Source organism: Epinephelus lanceolatus, chromosome 1, assembly GCF_041903045.1.
Source record: "Epinephelus lanceolatus isolate andai-2023 chromosome 1, ASM4190304v1, whole genome shotgun sequence".
Taxonomy (NCBI): Eukaryota; Metazoa; Chordata; class Actinopteri; order Perciformes; family Serranidae; genus Epinephelus; species Epinephelus lanceolatus.
Genome location: NC_135734.1, coordinates 27,845,906 through 27,868,372, shown reverse-complemented (window position 1 = coordinate 27,868,372; position 22,467 = coordinate 27,845,906). Strand labels below are relative to the sequence as shown.

At 40.1% G+C, this 22,467-nt stretch overlaps 1 protein-coding gene across 1 annotated transcript; it reads right to left on the bottom strand.

Moving 5' to 3' along the window:
- Window positions 1–1,195: 1,195 nt before the first annotated feature.
- Window positions 1,196–20,670, bottom strand: LOC117257562 (myosin heavy chain, fast skeletal muscle-like). The gene is made up of 41 exons (XM_033627841.2): window positions 20,599–20,670; window positions 20,416–20,443; window positions 20,042–20,252; window positions 19,771–19,914; window positions 19,514–19,670; window positions 19,333–19,360; window positions 19,116–19,230; window positions 18,943–19,035; window positions 18,548–18,611; window positions 18,368–18,466; window positions 18,175–18,278; window positions 17,522–17,660; window positions 17,055–17,173; window positions 16,802–16,951; window positions 16,538–16,708; window positions 16,126–16,432; window positions 15,795–15,859; window positions 15,227–15,314; window positions 14,384–14,501; window positions 14,183–14,306; window positions 13,933–14,069; window positions 12,136–12,391; window positions 11,800–12,042; window positions 11,528–11,704; window positions 11,291–11,436; window positions 11,109–11,199; window positions 10,164–10,553; window positions 9,916–10,042; window positions 9,663–9,781; window positions 9,364–9,560; window positions 8,841–9,024; window positions 8,590–8,755; window positions 7,014–7,138; window positions 4,741–5,049; window positions 4,436–4,639; window positions 4,214–4,339; window positions 2,921–3,091; window positions 2,578–2,682; window positions 1,757–1,852; window positions 1,448–1,579; window positions 1,196–1,315 (listed from the first exon to the last, which is right to left on the bottom strand). Exons 3-41 carry the CDS (start codon window positions 20,243–20,245, stop codon window positions 1,298–1,300), a joined length of 5,808 nt encoding a protein of 1,935 aa, XP_033483732.2. The 5' UTR covers window positions 20,246–20,252; window positions 20,416–20,443; window positions 20,599–20,670; the 3' UTR covers window positions 1,196–1,297.
- Window positions 20,671–22,467: the final 1,797 nt, after the last annotated feature.

Genomic DNA, 22,467 nt, shown 5'->3' with positions numbered 1-22,467 from the left:
TCTTTGTGTAAGACAGTATTGCTGATTTCTCTGTATACTTTAAAAGACTATAACCTTCAATTTGAAGTGTTTGCTTGTATTGTACAGTATGTGTATAACTAACATACATCCTTTGAATTAAAGCTGGGGTAGGCAGTTAAATTCTGGCTTCATAGGACAAAAATCCCATAATAACTGAGCATTTTGTAATTCAAATGGACTGAGAAAAACTAGACTTCTGCACCTCCTCTTGACTCCGTTTTCAGGCTTTAAAAAATGATGGGAGACTTTGGCCAATCACAGGTCATTTCAGAGAAAGGGTGTTCCTATTCACTGTTCTACAGATGTTCTTCAAAAAAAGCATTGGCAACAACTGCCTACAGTACACTGCAAAGCAACTCAAAAATGGGGACAGACTTATCAAAAACTAAGGCTAAAAATGAGTCTGACAAGAAATGAAATAAAACATGTCAATATGACAAGAGAAAATGTTTTTAATAATTTAGCCTTCTGCTAACCGGAACTAAAGGCTCACGGCTGCAGCTTAAAGTTCACATTTATCCAGTTAACATGAGGAAGAACCTCAAATCACAGTGTCCTCTGCCTCACTCCCCACCACTACAGGCCGCCTCGCTAGAAGCAGATGGGCAGCAGCTCCAAGAGACGAACAGTAGCCACAGGAACATAAATCTAGCCAGTGCAAACCCCGCTCTTGGGGACAAAACAGCCCCGACTTACCCCCAACAAACTTTCTGTTGCTGCTGTTACACAGGTTAGACCCTGTGCTACACCTGGCACTGGGAAGCATTGCACTGGCCAAATTCGAGCTGCTACAGCTGCTAAACAAGGCTCTGTGTCCTGAGCTGCTGCATGATGTCCTCCGGTTGAGGCAGTCCACAGTGGCAGGCAAGGTGAGGTGGCAACGACCGTGAGGTGGCTAGCCAGTTGTTGTTGGGTCAAGGGGGGTTTGAACAAATGAGCTGTGGGCAGCTCTACAATGGAATAAGATTAAATAAATCAATGTATGGGGAGCACTAGATTACTGTATGAAGCAGGTATATATGCCTGTGGTCATCTGGTGGGAGGGGCTTAGGACAGAGAGGTGAGAGCCGCAGGAGGAGGGTGTATTTTGCTTTTTGTTTTCTATTTCAGATTTCTGTCAGCCCCAGCTGTGAGAGTGAAGTGAAACAAACAGAATAATGGCACAGAAGAGGCATTCAGTTGCTTGCAGATTTATTTTTTGTTCCACACTCGACACATCAGACGAAAAAACCATATTGTATGATTTCTTGTACTGTCTTGTCAAGACTGATGCTCATTATTCGGCGTCCTTTCCCTTTGAAACAATATAAAAGAGACAGCAAGAAGTTAGTGATTAAACACTGTCAAGATGTAAAGATACGGAAACTCCCGGTATAAATATCAGCAGAGTGTACTGCTGAATGATAAGAAACTAAAATCTATATACCCTGACGATTTCACGGCTTTTGGCCCTCAGCTTGTTGACCTGAGACTCAGCGATGTCAGCACGCTCCTGAGCCTCCTCCATCTCATGCTGCACCCTCCTGTATCTGGACAGATGAGTGTTGGCCTGCTCCTCCTGAAAAGCATAAAGTTAAAGAAGTCACGTCATGAACGATCTCCCCAGTTGTATGAAATGAAAACTACACAGTCATTAAATCACACTGCATCGTGCTGTCAGATCTCTGGTGTCAGAAAAAGGTGTTACTGGTGTGACGCCTAGTTGTGTTGCATGTGTTGAATATTTCACACTCACGGCCTCCTCAGACTGCCTCTTGTAGGATTTCACTTTCAGCTGCAGCTTGTCCACCAGATCCTGAAGGCGGGCGATGTTCTTCCTGTCCTCCTCGGTCTAGAGGCGGTATACAATATAGTCTGTTTGAGACAACACTAAAGCGAACGCCATTATCCCACTGTGTTTTAGGAGTATCTTTCAAAATACTGGAGAGCACACAGTGTATTCCTACATACAGTACATCTTCCACAGTGAAGCCACTTCAGAAAGACTGACAAGAGCGACTGAACAATATGTGTTGTGAGCTGCATTTGAGTCCAAGACAAATTTCCCTACAGAGACAGTAAAGTATAGCATATCTTATCAAACAGGCGACACACACTGAAGATATGAATTAATGCACAACAGCAGAGACATTTACATATCTTCATGTATCAGGGGTTTCTTCGGTGCTGTCAATCAAGCTGGCTGTGAGGACTCAGAGTGCATGCTTAGAGGTCATCCTCTTTCAAATTTTTCACAGTGAAAATCTGTGAAGATCTATGAATATCACACGTGTGGTCATACTCATATAAGCGCATAACTGTGGGTGTTTATAGCTCCAACAGTAGACTGCTTATTTTTAGTTGTGGTCTACTCTGTATCACTTCAGTGTGTCAGCTGGTGCTACAGACATATGATGGTGCCCTCTAGGGGTTTGAAACATATTCTACATTCACTTTGTCTTCAGCTGCACAAATTAAAGAAATGCCTAAGAGAAATATCACATGACAATAAGCAGCTGGGTCACTGTCTAAATTACATTTAAAGGTGCACAAAGTTAATGTTTTGGTTCTCTGTACCTGGTAAGTCAGCTCCTTCACTCTGCGTTCGTACTTGCGGACACCTTTCACAGCTTCAGCTCCGCGTCTCTGCTCGGCATCAACCTCAGCCTCAAGCTCCCGCACCTGGACAATAAAAAGTGCAGATTTTATGCTGACAGGACCAAATAGGTTTGAAACGATTTTATTTCTGAGAAGTTGGTAAACTTGTTTGTTACAAGTAGAAAATTAATTGCGGGGTGGTGTAAAGATGCTCAAAACTAAAAAAAAAAAAAAAAAAATCAGTAATTAACCTCAATCATCCAAATTTCAAGAACAGAGCCAAAATGAAAACTAAAATAATTTTCCTCCATAGTGAACTTACCCTAGCCTCCAGTTTCTGGAGCTGCTTCTTGCCACCCTTCAGAGCCAGATTCTCAGCTTCATCAAGGCGGTTCTGAAGGTCCTTCACTGTCACCTCCAGGTTCTTCTTCATCCTCTCCAAATGAGCACTAGTGTCTTGCTCCTTCTTCAGCTCTTCTGCCATCATGGCTGCCTAAACATGTGGCAATTGTAGGAGAGCCAATAAGAAGAATGATCAAGGAAAATGAGGCCTAATTTGTTAGCCAAATGTAAAACAAAAGGGTGCATTACTACAGGATAGTGCTGATAGTGGTGTAGCTGTGAATATAAAATGTAAGGTTGTATCCAGCTCAGAATTACGTCAATCGAATCATATTTGGCTGTTCAGCACCATTAAGTATTAGTTCCTTTTTCCCCATAAAGAGATTGAGTTAAAACGAGGTGCAGCAGGATGTTCAGGGTAAAAGTGATGTTTACGTAGTATCGTAAAATAAGCCAAATTAGCCTTCTGTGCTAATGCGTGCTAACTACAATAACAATGGGTCAGAATTGTGTAACATTTTTTGTCAACACTATATATCAAACGAAAGTCAGAGACTGTATCGTAATAGGCTCCTGTAAGCTGTAAATTCACTGCTTCTAAGCAAAAGGCAGAAGACAGTGTCATCTCAGAGCCTGACAAGGCAATGCCTTTTCTTCCTCTGGGCAGCTGCCTCTGTCTCACTCAGACTCACCCTGTGTTTGGGTTTGCAGCTGCCTGTACCGAAGAGGAGTGTGAAAGTGAGGAGTGCTAATTCTGCAGCTAAATCTGGAGACTGAAACATCCCCACAAGTACACTGCACACTGAATGACAAAAAACAAACTGCTCAATTTGAAGAATCTCAGACCACTGAGGGGTCTCTGACCAATGCTTTAAATCTTTGATTTTCAGGGGGCATTCCTAATAAAACAATACAAATGTACTTAAAGTTATAATGGAATTATAATGTCCATAAAGTTAATCTCACTTTTTTTTTAATTCCCACACTGATTTGGGTCACATTTTTTAATGAAAATAATTTCCTGAGATCACTTGTTGAGTTAACTGTTACAGTTCAGTGCAACAGAGGCAACAACTTTAAAGGTTCCTAACACATAGACACTATTTATCTACCTGTGATTCTTGACTGTACAGTAAGCCCGCAAACAGTCTCTCAGCTTAAGTTTGAATGAACAAAATTATATATTATAAAACATCTCTACTAAAAATGACATTAGGGTAGGAACTTTTAACGAAGCAGTGAGTACATGCTCGAATACATAAACAGGGCTCACATCAGTGATGGCCTTCTTGGCCTTCTCTTCAGCATTTCTTGCTTCCTGCACAGCATCTTCCACCTCACCTTGGATCTGGACAAGGTCAGCCTCCAGCTTCCTTTTAGTGTTTATGAGATTTGTGTTCTGAAGGAAAAAACAAATTGTGAGGTACATTTAGTTTATTGTATTACGTTAAGCAGTATTTTATACAGTCTGTACACCACACAGGTATCATAATACCTGAGAGTGCAGCAGTCCCACACGCTCACTGGCATCAACCAGCTCCTGTTCAGCTACTTTGCGGCTTCTCTCCGTCTGCTCCAGTGCAGCTCTCAGCTCCTCGATCTCAGCCAGCATCAGGTTGTTCCTGCGCTCCACTATGGCAACCTGCTCCTTCATGTCTGCCTGAACTCTGAGAGCTTCATCAAGGTGCAGTTGTGCATCCTGAAGTCAAATAATACAAATTACATTTACAAATTTAAATTTGTTTGAGCCATATAGTTGTATTTTTGTTTGCATTTATATGTTGCATATTTATGTCCTACCTTCAGCTGTCCCTGCACATTTCTCAGTTGTTTCTGGGCTTCAGCTGCCTGGCGGTTGGCATGACTCAGCTGAATCTCCATCTCATTGAGGTCTCCCTCCATCTTCTTCTTGACTCTCAGGGCTTCGTTCCTGCTCCTGACCTCAGCATCCAAAGTAGTCTGCATGGACTCAATCACTCTCTGGCTGTTCCTCTTGATCTGCTCAATCTCCTCGTCCTTCTCTGCAAGTTTTCTGTCAATTTCATTCTTCACCTGGGTGAGCTCCAGCTGGATACGAATGATCTTTGATTCTTCGTGCTCCAGTGTAGCCTATGAAATAAAATATATGGTGGAAAACATCAGAATAAAGTATTAAGTAAACAGGAAGTTGCAGTATTTGGATCAAGACTAAAATTCTTATGTCCGTAGTTTCTTGTCTGTCTTTTTCTTTGTATACAACTCTTTTAAAATACAGGGTTCTTACACATTTTAATTTCAAAATTCCATACTTTTCCATACCCTAATTTCCAGACTTCTTGGCAGTTGTTTTTTTTTTTCTTCAGAGAATATGTGACATCTGAGTAAATATATCAGTGTATCACATTTCACATCATATTTAATTATTCTTAATAGGCGATTGTAGCCAAGTACCATAATGGCATGCAAATAAAAACTCAGGTAAGTTCAATGTCTGGGCTGAGGCAAAAAGGTTGGGACTCTGGGTGCAAGCGATGCAGTAACGAGACGTCGGTGTTTTTTCCTTTCATGTTGTTCAAAATCGCCTTCTCCCTTCTCTTTTTTTCACTTGCCCGGTCGGGCAAGTTGGTCAGAGATCTACTTGCCCAAAGTCAGTTTTTACTTGCCCTATAAAAATTGTTTAATTTAAGCGGCTATCAAATAACAAAGACTGCAGTTATTTTTATGTTATGTAATCTTTATTCACACTGTATTTATTAATTAAAACAACATACGTCATGTATTGTAGCTTAATTCCTACACAAAAATGACAGTGTCAGGGCTTAAAGTGAAAAATTTTCCTGAGCCTGAAACCTGAAACCTGGGGGGAGGCAGTGGCAATCTTTGTCAGTCATTCTCTGTCTATAATTTTGCGCCCTACTTGAGCCATGCCCACCTCTATTTTTTTTTCACCCCTCTCTCCAGTTCTGCTTTATTAACACCGGGTTTAATATATTTTGCTTCCATCTCTCTGCCCTGCTCTACTCTACTTCAACGCTACTTAGCTCTCTCTCTACTCTACCAGTAAACTACCACATCCACCTGTTGCACAAAACGCACACAGCAGTGTTTCCCCTAGGATGGAGTTGTAGCAGTGGAGGTGAAGCACACGCATGAAAAATAATTTTCGCATGCGTGAAACTTTTTTGTATGCTTGCAAAGCACAGCCTGCTGGGATGTTTCTGTGTATCTACTGGCACCAGAAGGGCTCTTTAGGACTAAGTACATACAGTACATTTGTGCACAGTAATGAGCAGGTGAAATGTCTGTCTAGCTTACATATGAGGTGTCTCAAGATTTAGGAACATACAATTTTATTGAATATAATAAAAGTAAAAACTCACATGACATGCTGCTGTTTTGTGCTATGACCTATTTAAATGGTGGAAGTTGTTATTTACGTGACAACGCCTGAAGGCAACACAAGCTCAGCACCAAGAGTGCCGTGCTGCGCTGCAGTGCGTGCAGCGTGTTTGTCTGTGCGTTTGTTGCTGGTTATTTACACACTGTCTATAACAATAACTTTGTCAGCTGACAAACTGCACCGGGCTCTGGGTCTGTGTCTGTGTGGCAGAACTCCGCCGTGCGCAATACAGAGAGCAGAGGAGAATTGTTAATGCGTGACCATGTAGAGACAGAAATGACACGATGACATAACACCATAAATAGTATATTGTTATGTTATAGAGACAGAAATGACACGATGACATAACACCATAAATAGTATATTGTTATGTTATTATATGAAGCGTCCGTCGTGCAAAATAATATGACTTTAGTTTATGAAGAGGTAAGACAGAGCTCTCTCCTCTCCTCTACATAGTGCAGCACGTAGCAGACTGGATATACCACTTGTCAATCAGGTAAAAGGGGCGGTATGTTTTCTGAGACATTTGCTCTCACACAAACTGTGCCTGGCCCGGCATAAAACACGATCCGGATTGATTAAATTATTTTTGGAAATACCTAATTTTCTATTTTAGAAAACAGTATTTTAGAACAGTGGTAACAGTCTGGAAACAAATATTTTTCCATACTTTATTTTTCATTTTCCATACCTCTGCCTCCTCAAGAGCAGTCTGGACTTCTGCTTTCTCAATCTCTGCTGTCTTCTTTGCCTTTTCCAGTTCATGAATTGTTTTTCCTGATTCAGCAATATGTTCAGTCAAATCGCTGATTTCCTCTGTTGAGAAAAAAAAATAGAATTACTGCTTTGCGGTTGTATGCCTGAACAAATCAGTCAAGTTGCAGTTACAGTTCACATCCATGTCTGTTAAAACACGGATGCTTCACACACATTTTCCCCTCTGCAGCACAGAACATCTATACAGTACAATCAGCACAGTTTCAAGCTGAACGCCAAGATGAGTGTCACCAATTTAGTATCTGACCAAATCTCCCCTTCTGTTTCTGAGATATGGTGTTTAATAATGGCAGAAAAAGTGTTTTTTTTTTGGTGACATTATAATGTCACAGTGAAGTTAACCTTTGACATTTTGGAGATAACATGTCATCACTTTATCATTATGTCCTATTATATCCTTGAGTTATGGCCAAAAACATGTTTTGTGAGGTCACACTCAGTACGTTTACATGCACAGTTTAATTCCACTTTTAATCGGAATGAAAGGCCATTCCGATTAACAGTGGTCATGTAAACGGTCATTCCGATTGAAAAACGGTCATTCCGATTGAAAATTAAATCCGATTAAAGGGGGTGGTTTATTCCGTTCGGCATTCCGAATGAAAGAATTTTGTGTGCATGTATACACTCAATCCTCTTTAAGTTCATTCCGGTGTTTCTGCGCATGCTCGTTTCCTTGCCCTTCTGGCGCGATGACTCATATAGCGCGCATAGCAACGGGCTGCATAGCAACGGGCTGAGATAGAGCAGTCGGACTTGTTGCACTCACCGGTTTCCATTCGCCACAGCACGGTCTTCTATCTCCCTTCTTCGACCTTCTACCTCCCTTCTCCTCCTCAACAGATGAAGCATTAGCAGAACAAGGTTGTTGTCGTACTGCTGTTTCAAGAATATAAGCAAAACACGCCCGAAAAAGGCACTAAGAACGGCATCGTCAAGCATCTTGTTATCCGGAGCGAGGACTACAGTGTTTTCTTCCGGTAAACGTAAACACGTAACATCCGCCCAGTGGATGTTTGCACCAAATTTGAGGAAACTTCCTCAAGGTGTTCTTGAGATATCGCGTTCATGAGAATGAGACAGATCCAAGGTCACAGTGACCTTGACCTTTGACCACAAATATCCCATAAAAGAAATTCCTTCTTGGCGTTCTTGAGATATCGTGTTCACAAAAATGTGACAGACAGAGGGACGAATGGACAACCTGAAAACATAATGCCTCCAGCCACAGCTATCGCTGTCAAGGAGGCATCAAAAAAATGTTTGTGAACAAAGTTTAGTGTTGTTATTGTAGTATTGCATTAATTATCTATCTTATTTTCTCTAGTAAGATCAGACCTGTCACTTAAGCCCAAACTTGAGTATTTAGAGTGTCACATTCACAAAAAACATGCTGTTAAGATTTTGTTTTTCATCAGTCTTGAATGTGTCACATATTTAGTAAAATTGTATTTAATGTCAACAATCACAAGCAGGATTCGTTGTCTTACGTTGCAGGTTCTTGTTCTCTCTCTTCAGGGTCTCCAGTTGGTCCAGAGCTTCTTCATATGAATTTTTCAGCTTGAACATCTCAGTGCTCAATGAGCGACTCTCCTTCTGAGCTCCCTCCAGCTCTGCCTGACTCTCTTCATACTTCTGCTTCCACTCTGCAAGAACCTGAACATGTACAGAACAACTGTTGTTGTTTTTGTCCCCTTAGGTAAACAACTCAAAACCATGTGTTGAGACAGTAGCATCTGACCTTATCAAAGTTCCTTTGTTTCTTGTCGAGGTTAGCAGCCAGAGCATTAGCTCTCTCCACATCAATCATCAGGTCCTCCACTTCACCCTGCAGTCTCTGTTTGGTCTTTTCCAGAGAGGCACATTTTGCATTCACAGCCTCGATGGATTCCTCTGCATCCTGAAGACGCTGGGCAAGCTTTTTCCTGCAAAAATATGTCAGGATGAGTTAAGGAACTGATGCATGTGGTAACAACTAAAGCTCTGATGTAAACAACAAACTTAAAGTGTGTTTAGTGCTACAGTGGAGGAGCCTAGATTTGTCATTAATAATGTTCGTACTAAAGAGAGTTATCTTCTCTCACACAGGTGCAGAACATATGTGCTAGTTGGTCGTTGGCTGGAGTCTTTGCAGTGTGTTCACATATAGCTCTTTGGTTGAGACACATGTGACATGAGTTTTTTTGATGTCAGTTTGGTTTGTCTTATGTATATATATATATATATATATATATATATATATATGTATATGTATAATGACTTACTTGGCCTCCTCCAGCTCCTCAGTGCGCTGAATGGCATCAGTCTCGTATTTGGTTCTCCACTGAGCCACCTCGCTGTTAGCCTTGGACATGCCACGCTGCAGCTCAGATTTGGCCTCCTGCTCCTCCTCATACTGCTCTCTGAGCAGGTCGCAGTCATGACGAGCTGACTGAACAGCGTGAGCCAGGGCGTTCTTGGCCTAATAATGACAAAATACATAATGTGGAAAAATCAATTATTTTTTTCTAACTAAATACATGCGATAATTTATGGCCAATTAAATAGAAGCATACTGCAGTACCTTAACTTCCTCCTCAAGGTGCTTTTTGAGCTCCTCAATTTGATGAATATAAGCCATTTTTCCCCTCGTAAACTGGGAAACAAGAGACTCTTTTTCCTCCAACTGACGACCAAATTCCGCTGATTGGAAATATTGGATTATAGGAAAGTTATTCAACATCTATGTTTATGATTTGTGCTTAACTGTGATGTTTTCATAAACAGGTTTCAGGTTCTAGTGATTTTATCATTCTCATCCCAGATGTCAAACTCACCATTTTCAGTTGTCAGTCTTGATCTTTGAACATTCACTTCATTTAACTGACGCACGTGCTCGTCATTCTTGGACTTGAGTTCACTTAGCTGATCCTCAAGAGTACGGCACATTTTCTCCAGATTAGCCTGCGGACACAAATCAAAATAATGTTAAGTGAACTATATGATATAAAGCTTCTGATGATGAAAAACAAATTGTGGTAGTTATTTTCTTTTATAGAATATTTAGTAAATTTGTAAATTTCACCTTTGATTTTGAGACAGACTCCATATTGCTTGTGAGGTCATCGATCTCCATCCTGTATTCACTCTTCTCTTTCTCCAGCTTCTGTTTGACTCTCTGGAGGTTATCAATCTGTTCTCCCAGCTCTGCCACGCTGTCAGCTTGCTTCTTGCGGAGAGCTGCAGCGGTGGCCTCGTGCTGCAGGGTGGACTCTTCGAGATCACGACGCAGCTTCTGAAACTCGGCCTCGCGCTTCTTGATCATTTCGATCTGAACAGCTGTCGCTCCGCCGGCTTCTTCGAGCCTCTCGCTGATCTCCTCAAGTTCCCTGGAGAGATCAGACCTCTGCTTCTCCACCTTGGCCCGAGCAGCTCGCTCAGCCTCAATCTCTTCCTCCAGCTCCTCAATACGAGCCTGTGATGCAAAAAAGGTACAAGGCCATGTTCAAATGGCCTGTGTGTCAAGCTTTATTTCCAATGTATAAGGTTTGACTTTGCTTTTTTCAGTCTATGACAAAGGTTCAATCCCAATACACCACTTGCCCCTACCACTTAGCCCTACTACTCTGTTTTGCACGTTCACATCAAGGAATCTCGATTATTGTTTGGACAGAGGTGTAGGTTGTGAGGCCCTCCAAACAGAGGTTTTTCCAAGACACACTCCAGACTAAGTTTTATGAAAAATCATCTGCAAGCAAAAACACAAACTCACAAATGGAGCATTTTCTTTGTTAATAAAGATTTAAAAATTACAATAACCATTGTATTATCTTGGTTTAGGGTTGTTTCTATGTATTATGGTCCTTTTCTTTCTAACAAACATGACAAAAAAAAATCACTAGTAGAATGCTGATGTCTCAGTGACTAGCTAGCTAGCTAATGTTGCACTGTTATTAATGATTTCTAAATGACAGTCCTGCATTTTACATATTTCCATGTCACACCCCCAAAACACATAATTACACATTACCTGCAGTTCCTTGATTTTCTTATGAAGCTGAATACCAACTGACTGTTCATCTTCTATCTTGCCAAGAAGCTGACTTATCTCAAAGTCCCTCCTTTGTTAGCAAAAATAATAAAAATGTTAGATGCACATTATTATTTGGGAGAATTGTGGAAGTTATAAATTAAGTTTTTATGATTACATACTTCTTTATTTTCTCCTCAGACTGCTGCTTGTCATTCTCCAGATCCATTATGGTTTCATGGGCCAGTTTAAGATCCCCCTCAAGCTTTCTTTTGGCTCGCTCAAGGTCCATACGGAGCTTCTTTTCTTGCTCCAGAGAACCTTCAAGCTAGTGCATTCACAAACAGTACAATGTCTATCAGTGGAAATGTCAAGAAAACTTTGGTGCACTTGTTTTGAACAAATATGCAGCCTCTTACATCGTCCACTTGTTGCTCAAGCTTGGCTTTAGCCTTCGTCAGAGAGTTGACTTTGTCTTCCTCTGCCTGCAGATCATCGAGGGTCTGCTGTTGGGCCTCTTGGAGGGCTTTCTTCTCTTTGGTCAGCTTGGCAATGGTCTCATCTAGAGATGCCATTTCCTCAATCAGGTTTTTAACCTTAACAGTTCATATAAAAACAATTATTTAATATGTAATCACAGTGTGTATTTCTAATAACCACAGTTTATTTAAGTGAAATAAGAGACATAAACCTTGTTCTCAGTGGCATGTTTCTCCTTTTCCACTTTAGCCAGGGTGAGCTCCAAGTCATCAATGTCTTTCTTCAGTTCAGAGCACTCATCCTCCAGCTTCCTCTTCTTTGCAGTCAGCTCAGCATTCATTTCCTCCTCATCTTCCAGTCTCTCGGACGTCTCTTTGACTTTGGCCTCAAGCTGGATTTTTGCTTTAATGAGCCCCTCACACCTTTCTTCTGCATCACTGAGGTTTTCAGCTTCCTAGATTTGATGACATAAAATCAAAATGATCATTACTGAACTTTAAAAACCAGGATCTCTGGAAAAGTAATCCCTTCTTTCTTTTTAACTTACAGACTGAACTTGTAGCTGCAAGTCATTCTTCTCTTGCATCAGAGACACCATCTTCTCCTCCAGTTCTTTCTTCTTAGCCTGAGTCTTTGCTAGCTCCTCTTTCATCTTTTCAAAGTCCTCTTTCATTTGTGCCATCTCTTTCTCAATCTCTGCGCTCTTCAGCAGGGGCTTTATTCTGAAGTACAGCTTCATCCATGGCCAGGTTTTGACATTCATGAATGAGCGGATGTTGTACTGGATGGTGTAAATAGCTTCCCTGGTGGACAAGACAGAAACGTCAGAATGTTTCCTCTTCTCCTGTTTTACAGTAGACACACACACATACACACACACACACATACACACATACAACTGTAAAATAATAGGACAGTTAGGTGATATTGTTTCTTACTGCTGCCACCCTTGCATCCCTTTTTGGGTCCTAACATTAAATATCAACTATTTAGCATTCCAGAAACGTGCTTCTGTTGCGGAAAGTTGACCTCAATGATGTCTTAGTGTAACCACCTCTCCTATGCTCTTTCCTCTAATGCAGGAAAGAGTTCATGTGGTTTGTCTCATCAACAACTCCAGTTCAGCCTGCCCACACTAAAACATTTATTTTGAATCTCAACTAGGGTTGCAACGGTATGAGATTTTCATGGTATGATAACCGTCTCAGAAAATACCACGGTTTCATTGTATCAAGGTTTTACAGAATTATTATCATCAGTCAGAATGACCCTTAAACTAATGGCAAAAGAAGGCCTATCTTTGGTTGAACAAATGTTTTATTACTATAATTGAAACTTGAAACCAAAATCAACTTCTGAGCAGATCATATAAAGTAATAATCACTTTTAACATAACTCACACCACAGGAACGTCTGGCAAGATGATCTTAAGAACCATCAAAAATATTAGGGCTTTACTGAGTATTGTTGGGAGGGGGTATCTGTCCCATATCGGCCTGATTCTCGTGTAGTGTCTGCCCAGCATTAGGTAAAGATTTACAGTCATTAGAAAGTCTCTACTGTTATCAAAAGTTGATGCTGCTTGAGCCTGAAACCTGACCCTGACTCACTATGAAAACACTGCCCACAGCCTACAACACATTTATTTTAAGTTCCTGATGTTACACTGCTTCACATATAACTGTAACTCAAGGTACAGTATCAAACTGTCTCTGATCCAGCAACCGCTCCTGCGAGGCTCAGCACACTAACACACTCTCCTCCTAGTCCCTACATAAAAGAGTTCAAACTAGGTAATCAAAATAAAGAGGATGCAGCACACGTAGAAGGCTCCTCTTGTGTCAGGGAGATAATCAGGGAAACACTTGCCCTTGAGTAGTCTGCCCAGCAGCTTGCACTTGCCACGGTACTGACGGACGGCAAATGAGAAACAATTCCATCCAGTCTAATATTTCTTTTGCTTGACTTATTTTGGAGTATCAGGATAAATAAAACCTTGAATTCAATAACTATGAGGACTTTAGATGGAAAATATATCATTCATTTATTCCTATAGACTGCTAAGCTAGAAGAGCAGACTATGTCTCCCTGGATCTCATTAGGATGTCAGACCTATACTGAACCGAATTCAGTATCAGCCAGGAGCTATCAATTTGAAGCAGCCCTACATATCCCCATACACTGACTCAGACTCTTCAACAGCTCATCCAGTAACTGCATCCAAAATTATATTTACTGGAAGTATGAAGAATATGCTGCTTTAACATTTAACATGCACAAGCTAATGCAGACTACATACAATATCTATAGATACAATATCTGTATATATCAAAATGAAGCCCACCTTCTCTCCATCATTTTGGCAAATTCTCGTCTCATCAGGAAACCTCTGCAGAGAGCCTGAGTCATTGTGACTAGCTCAACCAGTTTCTCATCCCTCATCTCCTCAAGCATTCCCAGAATTCCAGCCTTGAAGAATACCTGATGACAGTTTTAATAACAATAAATCACCAAAATGTTATTTTTTTGTTTCATGCTACACAATAATGCCATTATGTCATTACATCATTATTGTAATTAAGTATGCTCTTTACCTTGGTGTGGCCGTATCTGTACTGTGTTTTATCCACGTTTATGGATTCCAGCAGTTTCTCTGAGGCCTTCTTGTTGTCGATGAACTGTCCCTCAGGGATGACGCTAGCATTCAATACTTTGTATCTGAAAGGAATTACTTAGATCAGATCATTGATAGCACAGAGTCAGCAAAAGTGGCCTGACAGAGATAGCTACTGCACCTCTGCTTGAAGTCACCGTAGAGGATTCTGCTGGGGAAACCTTTCCTGCAGATCCTGATACCTTCCAGCACGCCATTACACCGCAGCTGGTGGATGACCAGGAAGTTCTCCATGAGACCTTAAACAGTAACAAGAACACCCAAGGTTATGGACATGAAGCCCCTGCACAGGTCAGAGGTGCTGAGGAGGTGTTATTTGCAAACATCTGCCTGCTTTGTAACAGCAACTGTGGAACAGAACGGCTAACCATACAGTAGATAAACTAAAGAAGCTAAGAATTCATAAACACCTCCCCCATCGTAATTGTTGTGAGGAATATGAGGCTTCTGTTAGTCATACGCTCCTTTCAGACATGCACTGCAGACCTGAAATTACCTAGACATGACCTGAAGGAGCTGTTTGTGCTCAGAGAGCTGTCTGAATCAGTTGGATTGGACATTACATGGACTTAACCATGCCAGCGCCCTATGACAAATTCACTATAATGTCCAACTGAGCCAACATGTGAAGAGAGCACCTAACTATTCGTAGAATTCACAGTGAACGAGTGGGTGTATGCAGCTTGTGCAAAACCAGAGGAAAACAAACATCCAAGGGTGAAAAATAAGGGTCATGTACACAAAGACAGCAATGAAAATGTCCATGTGGAGAGATGACAGGATTCAGGAAGTTCTGACATTAAAGGCCGAAGCCAAAATCGTTACCAAACCAGAGTATTTCAAGTAGGTGAGAGCCCTTGTGACATGAAAAACCTTCTGTTGTGTGCTACATGTGTGAAAGGTCAAACATTGTTAGGAGTTCATATTAGAAACAGCTATACACACAACTTTTTTGGGGGCCTACCTGGTGTTTTTGTTTCATTGGGAATCAAACAGCGCACAAAGTGTGGGTGAGTGCTTCTTAAGTTGGTCATCAGCTTGCTCAGGTTTTCCTGTTGGACAAAACTTTTAGAATTAACATTTTCCCCAAAGTCTTGACACTGACATGACAACACTTTATAACTTTAAGATGGCAGCATAAAAAATAGAAACAGAAGATTTAGTTTGTGATGCTTGAAAGGGAGAGGTTCTGTGGTGTGCCTGAACTGATGTAAATATATGTTTTTACTTCTACCTCTTTTTCACTAATAAATGTTTTACAGACAATCAGGATAAGATAATCAATTCATGAGACTGAACCCAGACCACCCATGTTGAAGATCAACGCACCACTTACAGTAGCTCTGCAGCGATATACATTCAGGTAACAAACCTGGCCTGCTATGAAATGGCATTAACGAGTCACTGGTGCACTACATGCATGTTTCTTGTGTAAAGCTTAGTTAGGCTCTTCCATTATTCATCACCTGCGCAGTTATTTATATATGTGTTCAAAAGTGACCATGAAATATGTTTGTGAAAATAAAAAATACCCTGAAGAGGGCTGATACTGTCTGGAAGGAGCCGCCCTTCTTCATCTTCTTTGTACTTTTACTCTCTGTAAAAAGAATTTACAAGTTTATTTTCATTTTGCATTCTCATTTTGGCACATAAATTATTTCCAAGTATGATGGTATTGATGTTGCTAAATATAGTTTTCAAAGTATCTTAAATTGTTTGGGGGTTACTCTGAATAATCCTTTATTCCTGTAGATAAAACTTGACAATAAAATGTACTGGTGATGTCTAGTTAACATAACTATGATACAGTACATTTGCTTCAGTTCTACATGTTGTGTACCTTAAATATAAAAAAGACTCTACCTTCTGTTGAGGAATGTGATGCAAAGAGGTGAGCCAACAGTTTGGTGGAAGACTTCTGGTAGAGCTGAACAACTGAGTCATTCAGAGGGTCTTTGTTCTTATCAAGCCAGCCATTGACATTGTAGTCAACAGTGCCGGCATAGTGCACCAGAGAGAAATGGGCCTCAGTTTTGCCTTTGGCAGGTTTGGGTTTCTGGAAGATAGCATTTTTTCCAAGATGCTGGTCATACATTTTGTTCTTGAAGGTCATGTCTGTAGCCTTGGGGAACATGCACTCCTCTTCAAGGATGGAGAAGATGCCCATTGGCTGTTACCGATAACACAAATGAGAAAAAAGTACATTTATGTACAGCCCTTTAATAGTGAGGACCATTATTTTTTTCATCACTGTAACAAATGTCTCTTGTAGTACCTTCTCAATCAGCTCAATACAGGCAGCCAAGTCCATACCAAAATCAATGAACACCCATTCAATTCCCTCTTTCTTGTACTCCTCTTGCTCCAGGACAAACATGTGGTGGTTGAAAAACTGTTGCAGTTTTTCATTGGTGAAGTTGATGCACAGCTGCTCCAAGCTGTTGAACTTAATTTGTAACAAGTCAAAGTTACTTCCTCAACCACAAAATCATCATCATCATTATCATTATCAAAAACAAAATAGTGTCACAAAACTCACATCAAAGATTTCAAACCCAGCAATATCCAGGACACCGATGAAATAGCTTCTTGCCTGCTTGGTATCCAACATCTCATTAATTCTGAAGACCATCCACAAGAACATTTTCTCGTAGACAGCTTTGGAGAGAGCCATAACAGAGTTGTGCACCTAAAGATCAAAAGAGTTGTAGTTTTGGTTATACAGAACATGTGGAGCTTTTATATTGATTAACACAATTATGTTTGTAAACTAATACTTTAATGTAAAGTACCTGTGGCACAGTTTGACCTTTAACCACCATTTCGTTGCCAACCTTGACTCTTGGGTAACATAATGACTTGAGCATATCAGCAGAGTTCAGGCCCATGAGGTAGGCAATTTTATCAGCCTCTGATGAAAACAGAGAACACAAAGATTACACACTTTCCTCAGTGATGCTAATAAATTACAAAGGTGATGGGTGATGCAGCGCCAGGTCACTGTGACAACAGGCTTAGTGTAGAGTAGCCCAGGTATTGTTATTCTCATCAGCCAAAACCTCCAGCTTAAGGATAAGCTGAGACACCCTAACTTTTGTCCATCATTCTTAATTGTGGAAGCATGATTAAATAAACAAATACACAGTATAACAGGAGAACTCTGTGAAATGTATGCGGTGGGAAAAAACATTACAGTATATTAGTAATGATGAGTTAACTGTACAGGTATGATATTTAGAATTTTTGCTCCAGCATTTACCCTCAGTGCCGTCAGGCTCAGCCTGCTCTTCACGCTGCTTCTGCTTGAACTTCATGTTTCCATGATGCATCACAGCTCCTGTCAGCTTGTAGATGCTTGACTTCTCTTCTGCAGTGAAGCCCAGGATGTCAATGGCAGTCTGCCGAATGGATCATGAAAAATACAGATTTATTGTAACATTTTTCTTTGTTATTTATGTTTGTCCTTCTTAGGAAAACTCAAACCACTGCAGTTTTTAAATCCAAGGCAAAAACCATATTGTTCTCAAACACTTTAACTGAATGTTGTTAAAATCCAATGACTTATTATTACTGTATTATTATTACAACTTTCATTCTTTTGGTTTATTTATGCTCATTTTTTTTTAACTTTCATCTCCTTTTACCTTATGATGCTGTTGATGATGTTGTTTTTACTTTAAATTGAAGTTTTCTTTTGTATTGTGTTATTTTATCTTATTTGAACAGCACCTTAAACCTACATCTGTGTAAAAAATGTACTTATAAATAAAGCTGTCGTGTCTTCACTTTATGTTATTGGCTGCTCTGACAGGACATCATTATGATATCTGAGGAACCGTTACAGTATGTGCAGTATTTAATCAATTAAAGTGTAACTTTTAATGTGTTGGATTTTGCAGAGTGTGTACTCACATCAGTGGCGATGAATTCTTCAACGTCATTGATACTCTTGACAGTGATTTCACCGTGACTGATCATGGGGAAGTCATACGGGTTGGTGGTGATAAGGAGACCCTCTGAAAGATGTTTATTGCATTTCATTATACAGACTTGTGTGGAGCATGCATTTATTCTATAAAATGATATATATAGCTAAATGTCTCACCTATCAGCTCAGGTTTGTGGCCTGTCGTGAGCTGATAGAAGATGTGGTAGCTCCTCTCAGCAGACAGCTGGAACGTCACACGAGACTTCTCCAGCAGATCTTTAAAACAAGGAGATAAGGTGGATTACAGTTTATACTTTTATTAAACCTTCTGGATATAACGATGGGCTGGAGGCTTACATGTTTCAATATCAGCTGAAGCCAACTTTCCAGTTGTTCCAAAATGGATTCTGATGAATTTACCCTGCAGAGGAATGCAGTTATCAGTGCGGGCATGTTTGTGACTCGCTCTGCTAGTACACAGGTTTATACTTGGTGGTAAATGATAGATTAAAATCCTACTGGAGGTCTTTCCACTCGCACCACACAGAGAGTTAAATGATAAAGTAATATTAACTTACCAAAACATTATTCAGTACAAAAAACAAAACAAAAAAACAGCATGCTTCTAAATTCTAATATTGCAATATATTCTACAAAGAAAAACAAACAAACAAAGAATAGTGAGGGCAGCAGACCATCTTAAAAGCAGACACTATTTGAAAGGAGCAAGATTCTTATTAACTTAAACTTACAAAGCGGGATGAGTTGTCATTCCTCACAGTTTTGGCGTTACCATAAGCCTCCAGCAGAGGGTTGGCTGCAATGATTTGATCCTCCAGCGACCCCTTAAATAAAGTTACATGACATGTTGGTATTTACACTTTCATAGACACCATACACACGCACAGAATATCACATTATTTACCTGCATTTTTCCAGCTACTGGCTCAGCAGTTTTCTTTCCTCCAGCCACTGCGATTGTCGCAAAGTACTGGATGACACGTTTGGTGTTGACAGTCTTTCCCGCACCGGATTCTCCGCTACAATGCAGACAATTATACGACATGTGTGTTAGTGTAAATCAGATATAACACAGTGCAGTAATAACAAGTCTTAATTAGCTCTCTTTAGAATTGACTTACGTAATCAGGATTGACTGATTCTCACGATCTGTTGAGAGAATAAAATTTGAACATCTTAAACAGTACTATTGCATTATATTTTTTATATTACAGCAGTTGGTGTCACAATACACTGCAAAGACTAGCTCCTTATGTAGACTCACTATTCTGGACACACAGTAGCTTAAAAACTGACTGATACCTTGGAGCATGAACTGATAGGCGTTGTCCGAGATGGAGAAGATGTGGGGTGGAGCCTCAATCCTCTTTTTGCCTCTGTATCCTTGTACAACCACTGAGTCATACACTGGGAGCCACTTGTAGGGGTTCACAGTGACGCAGAACAGCCCTGAGTAGGTCTGTTTAGGGAGAGCACATATAAATTACATGTCACCTTTATACATACATGTATATACTGTATACACCTAATCTTATACTTAATATCTAAACTGGTCTTACATAGATCATCCATGCTGCATAACGGTCTTTGAGGTTATACAGCACAGAGGGTTCACTGAGGTGGGTCATCATGGCCATGTCCTCAATCTTATCGAACTTTGGAGGGTTCATGGGGAAGATGTCATCATCCTTCACAGTGAGAGTCTGCAACAAAACAACACAATTAGCTCTAAGAATGTGCAGTACCATTATGAAATAAAGTGTGAGGATATGTTGCCACTCATTTACTTTACATATATATTGTATTATATGAGAATAGATGTCTACATACCTTCCCACCCTTAATTTCAACTGTAGCTTTGCCACCCTCTTTTTTCACTAGCTTCCCCGGCACATACACCTCAGTGGGCTCAACCACGTAATATGCTGTTTTGGCATCAAAGGGGAGGTTTTGAGCCTCTACTCTCTCCTTTTCTGGTTTTCGGAGGTATAGGGCCGCCGGGCCAAAACACTCCATTTCTGAGTCCGCATGCATGGCTCCACTGTAAAAATTATTAAAGTATGAGTGAAATAATGAAATTTGGATTTACAGAAAGACATCTGATGATAACATAAAATAGAAAGTGCATGGCTTATTAGTTATATTTTTGTTTCATTTTGTGTCCTTTTTTCAGGCAAGTCACTAGTTGCATGAATGTCATTTACCTTTTGTGTTGCCGTTGTTATGTGGATACTAAGAAAAAACAAAAAAACAAAGTCAAATTAGAAAATAAACCAATGAAAGTCTCTCTAATGCCAAAATTAGCAAGTCTTTGCAAAAGAACTGCTCTTGAACAGCTCATTAACTTAAAGCACTAATCACTGCAAACAGTGTGATAGAAGACTCACCTTCGTTGGCAGCCTATCAGTCCAAAACTTCTGACGAGCCTGGAAGTGCTTCTTTTATACTGAAATCTCTGGACACCATACAGGAGCAGCTCTCCTGTTTAGGTCACTGAGCTTATCTTGAGAATGATATCAGATGGCCTTCTCCGCTCCATCATCACAACTGCTGTCACCTTATCCTGTATGACACAAAAACACCATTATCACTGAATGAACCCGCAGATTAAAAAGACAGATTCCTCTCCAAAAAAACAAAACAAAAAAACAACAACAACCAGCTGGTTATTACTATGCATTTTAACAATAACTCAAAATGTTATACTCAGTGGTTTAACTACAGGGACTAGTGATAAATATTGTATTTGTAGTTACTATGCGACCTTTTTGTATAAATGAAAAGCTACTTACTTCAAATCTTTGTGGATGTGGGCCAGAAAGTCTTACTACAGGATTATTTCTTCCATCCGCACCCTCAAACCGTCAAACAATCCTTTGGCAGTGATATTGTTTGAAACATCCCTTGACCATCGCGCCAAGTGTTGAGGCTGAGGCTAATTTAAGATCCTATTATGGTCCATTATGCTCTTGTGCTTTCTCTCCAAAGAAAGACGACTCCTAGGATGCGGCGAAAGTATTCTCTTGTGATGAGATAAGATGCAATAAAAGGTGATATTCAATATGTGTGGCCTTTCTTTGTAGTCTTATTAGGACTTCAAGCAAATATAGCCTCCAGCTCACAAATGCCCAGGATCTTATTATTGTAATTGTTTACAGATGCATTGAACACTTGTCTTAATTACATGCCCGATGTATTTCAGCATCCTGTTACTAAGCACCACAGAGAACACTTCCAGGCTGTGAGGCTTCCTATTCTTGCCTCAGACTATCACTATTGTGACTAGGTCATAAACTCATCAAGTTCAATTTAGTTCTGTGTGGTGGTAAGTAGAGATCTGAAGTTTGTCTTTGCTTCTGTTCCTCTGTAGTTTGATGGGTTTGATGGTGCTAGCGATGCTTATTGCTCTGTACCTAGGAGGCCTCTCATGCTAGAAGTGCTTGTGCTTAAAGTATTTGGAAAAATGTGCCACCAAAAGCTGTGTAATTGAGACAAGTTTGGTATTTACTGTTAACATAGTTAAGGAAGAGAAACAGGCTATTTATATTTCTTAACTGTAGGTGTTATGTGCAGTGTGCTGGTTGTCAATAGTAACATATGATGGTAACAATGAGCTAATGTGCTTTGCATAGTTCGGTTAGAAATAAGATGTAATCTTGGAAAACAGAAGTTGTTAGATGAGAACTTCTTATGGTTTCTCAATTATGATTAAGATTCATCATTATTTTGTGTTAAGTTTATTTTTCTGTGTGGCTTATTTAAACATGCAGATATGAAATTATGTAGTCAAGAGGAAACAAATACAAAACAATGACTAATTTGTCATACATTTTTCCACCTGTTACAATACCATTTTAGTTGTATGAGTTGGTCATTATTGTGTTGTGTATGTCATTACCGTAAAGGCCAGTGTTCTGTTAATGTATGTGATGCTGCTTTTAAGAGCTTATATTTCTATTTGGTAAAAATGTCTGTTCTTTCTGATTAGTGTAAAGTCGTGGATTATACGAAAGTTACATCTAAAGTTAGTATAATTTCTGTGCTTAAACACAGGTGTACAGTTTTTATGACAGGTATGGTGCTGTAAGGCCGTTTAGCGAGCACGGCAAAAAGAACTGGTGCTTGGAAGATGAAATGATGTCTGCGTAGATTTAGACTGCAATAAGTTTTTTTGATTGTGTTATGCAGTGTTATAGAGTGCAATAATGAGCGATATGTCAGAACCTATAGGAACAGGACATCAAGTCGGGCGAGAT